The sequence below is a fragment of the Blennius ocellaris genome (genome assembly GCF_963422515.1).
Source record: "Blennius ocellaris genome assembly, chromosome: 16".
In the NCBI taxonomy this organism is placed as follows: domain Eukaryota; kingdom Metazoa; phylum Chordata; class Actinopteri; order Blenniiformes; family Blenniidae; genus Blennius; species Blennius ocellaris.
Genome location: NC_137665.1, coordinates 18508012 through 18514051, shown reverse-complemented (window position 1 = coordinate 18514051; position 6040 = coordinate 18508012). Strand labels below are relative to the sequence as shown.

At 46.1% G+C, this 6040-nt stretch overlaps 1 protein-coding gene across 1 annotated transcript; it reads right to left on the bottom strand.

Moving 5' to 3' along the window:
- Positions 1 to 934: 934 nt before the first annotated feature.
- hoxb4a (homeobox B4a) lies at positions 935 to 3255 on the bottom strand (the record flags this gene model as incomplete). Its single annotated transcript, XM_080512019.1, has 2 exons — positions 935 to 1245; positions 2790 to 3255. The coding sequence occupies 2 exons, from the start codon at positions 3253 to 3255 to the stop codon at positions 935 to 937; spliced, it is 777 nt and encodes a 258-aa protein (XP_080368145.1).
- Between the last annotated feature and the right edge of the window lie 2785 nt (positions 3256 to 6040).

Below are 6040 nucleotides of genomic sequence, written 5' to 3'. Positions count from 1 at the left end.
TTCACCGTGAGACTTACGCACGTCCCCGTATACAAAAAAAAACAAACCTCACAAAACCAACAAGAAACTGGACAAGAGAAACGCTGCGTTTCACTCTCAGCGACACCAGCATCGTTTCACAATCAAACACTGAATTCAAAAATAACTATCATTCGACATTGTGAGAGCTTGTTCGTCAATAATACAGCTCGGAAATAAACAGAACGGAGACCGTTTGAACAGTAAGAGAGATGGAGGAGTGTCACTTTGGATCATACAGGAGGATACATTTCTTTGCTGTAGGGAGGATTATAAATACGAACAGAAGAGATAGAAGAGGAGTGGTGCAATACTTCTCTGGGTGAAACCAGAATTCCCTTTTTATTACGCGTAAAAGCGGAAGATGGGAGAGAGAAGGGGTGAGGAGGTAATGGGCAGAGCCGCGGTTCACCCCGCTGCTTTGAACCCGGAGAGTAAACATGACAAATGGGGCCCGAGTTTGGCATGATTAAAGATGAAAACTCGGATCCATCTTCACCCCACCACCCAAAAAAAAAAGAAAAAAGAATTGGATAGAAAAAGAGAAGGAGAGAAGAGAGAAGGGAAGAAACCACACGCAGGTGGGAAACGGGAGAGAGAGAGAGAGAGAGAGAGAGAGAGAGAGAGAGAGAGAGATGCTACGTTTTCTCCTCCACTCTCCTACTTTCGTTAAGTTCATATACTTTATGAATGGTTAATCTTCCCCTTCCACTCCCCCGCGCGTCATAACGCCATGTTATCGTAACTAACAGCAGCGCGCGTCAGGGCCATGTGGTGCTCATGTGAAGGCGTTATCCAGGTCCAAAAGTGCAGCTTCCTGTGGTTTTACAATCGCTCCCCCCCCCATTTTGCATTCAGTTTGGGTTATTAGGGAGCAAGAGAATAGAGGAGGGACGAACATGAGGTCCGCGCCGGGCTATAGCGGTCCAGAGGAGCGGTTCTGGGAGCCGGCAAGAGCCTGGGAGTTTGTGTTGCAGCTGCTGCTGTTAGTCCCGGAGCGGACCTTGGTGTTGGGCAGCTTGTGGTCCTTCTTCCATTTCATCCTCCGGTTCTGGAACCAGATCTTGATCTGACGCTCCGACAGGCAGAGCGTGTGCGCAATCTCCACTCTGCGCCTGCGCGTCAGGTACCGGTTGTAGTGGAACTCCTTCTCCAGCTCCAGAACCTGCTGGCGGGTGTAGGCTGTCCGGGAGCGCTTCGGCTCCCCGCCCGAGTAGTTCGTGCTCACTGCGAGAGGAAAAAACACACACATAAAATACAGATGCAACAACAACAACAACAACAACAACAACAATAATAATAATAATAATAATAATAATAATAATAATAATAATAATAATAATAATAATAATAATAATAATAATAATAATAGGAAGAGAAAAAGGCCAGTATAGAAAATATTCTAAGGAAAATTATGAATAATAAATTATAGGAATATTATTAGAACTCTGGGGGCAAATGGGGCAAAATATCAAAATATTTGTTGAGAAATAATATTCTCAAAAATAAATAGAGCCTTGTCTTAATCCACAATGCAGTTTCCTGTTAAGGACAGCTGCCATTGCCATTGTAATAATGGCTCGCAGAAGACAAACACGGGGTCCCTCCACAATGTGCGTGCAACAAAGAGACGTGCAGCCACGGTAAGCTGTGCTGTGACAGATTGCAAAATGGCTGTAACCTGGTCAGACCCTGTACTGGCTCACGCTCCTCCGCCATGCGCTAACCTCAAGACGCGAGGCTCAATGCACAGCTGCACCTCCTTTAGATTTCACTGCATTCTTCTTCTTTCTTTTCTTTTCAATGAACACATGTTGTCAGGTGTCATTTCAGGGGCCCTACGGCAGTGTCCCTCCCTGTGCGGTCACACAGCCATTTGGGTTGTGATATGGGGAGAAAATGGGGAGGCACGGCGGTGCGCAACGTGTGCTTTTCTGACGCACTTATGACGACAAAAAAAAAAAATACTACCAGAAAAACGCACATAAATGCATGCAAATTTAGAAAGACTCAAAGTCTCGGTGCTGTGGATATGTTTCTTTCACTCGTGTCTTTCTCTCGATTAGCATTGTGTAGGTGACAACTGGAGCAGCTCTGCAGAAATACTTGTAAATACAGAAAAATGAGAGAAACTCTTATTCTTACCGACTAAGTAGCTCAAGTGGCGAGCAAGTCTTTGCGAAACGCTCCGGTCCCTGTTATCCCCATGCACAAAATAGGCAGCGAGTCACAGGGAAGCCATAATCGAGTGCAGCTACTTGCTTTTGCATTAGTGTTTTACGGCCGGCTCCATAAACATGAATATTTCAGCTGCCATAAAACTTTCGCTACCCTGGAACAACGAGAGGGGAAGAAAAGGAAGGCTCGACAAAGTAAAGTACACCGTTTATACAACCCGACCACTTAAAATCAAATTACCAAAGCATAAAAGCTAACTTATGGGCTCGGTCTGAGTTGTCATAAGGCGAGGGATTAGAGCAGACGAGCCTGAGATCGGACTTCAAAAGGCACCTCAGCGGAGAGGTGTAATAAAAATTTATGGTGGGTGTAATTATATTGGCCCTGCAAACAGACGATCGTAAATCTTGACCCAAGGGCTACTCTTCTCTAACGAAAAAAAAAAAAAAAAAAAACACGGCGAAGGGAAGCCGAAGATTTAGATGGTGGACACCTCAGCTGGCTGCGTGGCTTTCAGCTGCAAGCACAAAGGCGCAACGAGGGAGAGAGAGAGGGGGGCGAGAGAGAGGAAGAAGTTTACGTGCAGCTCTTACCGATGTTTACATGCACTTTCTTCATCCACGGGTAGACGACTGGGTCCTTGCGGCCGCTGACCGGGGAGGACGCGCTCTGGCTGTGCGGCTGCGTTTGGCCGCAGGACGGAGGCGGAGGCGGGCTCGGTGTCACCGACTCGCAGCGGAGGCTCGGCTCCGGCACCGGAGTGGACGGCAGTCCGACAACGTGACCTCGGGGGGACATCACCACCGAGGCGGGCTGCGCGGCCGCGGCGGCGCGCTGGCACGGCGTGAAGGGCGGTTCGGCCCGGTGCTGGTTCTGGTGGTGCGGGTGGTGCGGGTGGTGGTAGAGAGAGTCCGACTGGAAGGCGGCGGGCTCCTGCCTCTGGGAGCTGTAATAGTCCGGAGAGTGGCTGGGTAGATAGTCGCTCTGTGAGTACTCCTCGCACGGAGGGAACTTCGGGTCCACATAGTTGGAGTTGATCAAATAGGAGCTCATGGCCATTAATTTCAGCCTTTTTGTGGAATTGCACCTACTCGAAAAAATATATAACTAAAATTTATATCTCATCCCTTTACTCTTCGGTTATTCCTGTTCCGCTGAACCCTCCTACTTTTCTGTCAAGTGAACAAAGTTACGGAGCCATGTGACAGCGGCCGGCCAATGGTGCGCCTCCAGGACGAACCCCGGATAAGGAAATGGGATTAAGCATACACACGGCCCCCGCACACGCGCCTTCGTATGGCCTCACTTCATGGGCATACAATAGCCCCCACCCCTGTGCCCGCTGCCTGTGTATTCCTCTGTGGCACATGTCGGCATACAAGCAGCTCCAAGCAGAGAGAATCCCAACAATAACAAAGACGTGCTGAACATACAATCCGCTCAGAGTGAAGATGGACACACAACAGTACAGTACAGATGCCAAATTCTGATTGACATCTCAAATAGAAGCAGATTAAAGAAAGAAAAAAAGATGAATAAAAAGCGCCCGGGGGGGGGGGGGGGGGGGGGGGGGGGGTGTTAGAGTGGCGCCTGCACCACCCTCTGTATATATATACAATCCAAATATGCTTCCCAACTCTTTTTTTCCTCACTTTAACTGACTAATAACGAGCAGAGTGGAGAGAGTGGCCTGCACTGCACCGCCACCCAGCAGCAAGCAGCAGCGCCGTGTCAGAGATAAATCAGGCTTGTTTAGGATCGATAGAAAATTCATCAACTAATTCAGGTTACACGGCCTCCTAAATCACCGAGCAGACCTTTGCATTAGGAACGACTTCCCCCTGCTTTGTAAAACCCCATGTTTGCTCCAACATGCGCCCGTTCCACATTTAATTCAGCCTCCAGACACGCAGGCTCGCATTGCATGAATAATCCACCACTTTTTTTTGTAATATTACCATCGGTGGAATAGTAAAGTTCACATGTTTCTGCCCTTGAGCCGCGCGTAACTGAACAGAAATACTCCGCTCATTGTGTTCCTTTCATCTCTCCGGCCATGACCAAGGCTACACAGCCTTGTTTCTGCACTTCACATTCAATATTCACCACAATGCAATGCATTTTTACTGTTAACACTTTCTTATAGAGACATAACCAACCAACGCACAACTAAACGTTAAGAAGACGCATAGAAAAAGAGAAACTACAACGAAGTGTAACTTTTTAATGGGCCAAAAAATATTTAAAGTTATTAACAGCCAAGACAATGTCTCAACAGTTAAATTATTCACGATCGAAATCATAAAGTGCGCAAATTAATTTTTTCTTTACATAATTTCCGCATTTGGCGAAATTAATCTCACGTTTGAAGCTGTAAACAGTATTACAAAATAGGGTAGATTAGAATAGAATCGAATCGAATAGAATGGAATAGACTACTCTTATCAGTATTGTATTAAATGTACCACACACAGACACCTACACGCAGGCGAGATGATGAAGATATCGAAGTCCTTTGTTTCCAGAAAATTGAGCGTCTCCAAATCGAAACCTTACTACCTCCCCCTTTCACACACACACACACACACACACACACACACACACACACACACACACACACACACACACACACACACACACACACACACACACACACACACACACACACACACACACACACACACACACACACACACACACACACACACACACACACACACACACACACACACACAACCCCCCCAGTACGCCGAGATGAACAGTAAAAGCCCAACAGCATCATTTTTCAACCGGGCAAATAATAAATAAAACCGAGTCCAATTCAACCTGGAGCTGGCCTTTAAAAGAACCTGGTACTTTGGAAAATAATAACAAAGAAAGAAAGAAACGCGTAAAAGTTGGCCGGAGTTTCCGTCACACACTAACACATTGCCAACAGCTGCTTTACTGCACTTAAATAAACACAGCGACGCTTTTATGTTTACGATGTGGATAAATGTAATCATCTTTTTAATCTTCACACTTCATCTGAACGAATCCAAGCTGAAAAGCTTCGAAACCCAACGATCTTTACCGACAAAGACCTTTTAACCTAATAATAGCAGCTCCAGGCCTCTCCTCCGATCCACCGCTGCCGTCGTGTGTAAATCCACTATATACTCCCCTAGAAGCGAATTTGTGATTGTTTCAACGATTTGTACACAAATCCGGATCTACAGGGTAGATATAGAAGACATGCGCTCTCTGAAGGCACAACGCAGGTTTACGCCGTCGATACAGGCCCTTTATTGCTTTTCATAAAGTCCCCCGACACACGCTGTTACACCGAAACATCCGTCAGTTTACCGTGTGTGTGTGTGTGTGTGTGTGTGTGTGTGTGTGTGTGTGTGTGTGTGTGTGTGTGTGTGTGTGTGTGTGTGTGTGTGTGTGTGTGTGTGTGTGTGTGTGTGTGTGTGTGTGTGTGTGTGTGTTTGTGTGGGTGGGTGTGTGTGTGACCCCCCACCCCGCTGCTGGGTATGTGGAAGATGAAGTTATAAATGTTGCATGTGACGATTCCTGTAACTTGAAGGTAGACCATTAAATAAAAATTTTAAAAAAGCCCACACACAAATAAAATAAATAAAATAAAAACACAAAGCGGTGGAAATAACGACACATCTCCTATCGTGTCAAAGTGAGGAACAGGTGGAGAAGGGGGGCGGTGAGCTCTGAGATTTAAGACCACGGAAATTAAACAATGAACGAAATATAATGCATTAAATAATAATTATTGTTTATAATATTTTTCATTTTTAAAAATCTGAAACGAGGCCTCAGTCCAAAGATTTCTTGTATTACTTTTACT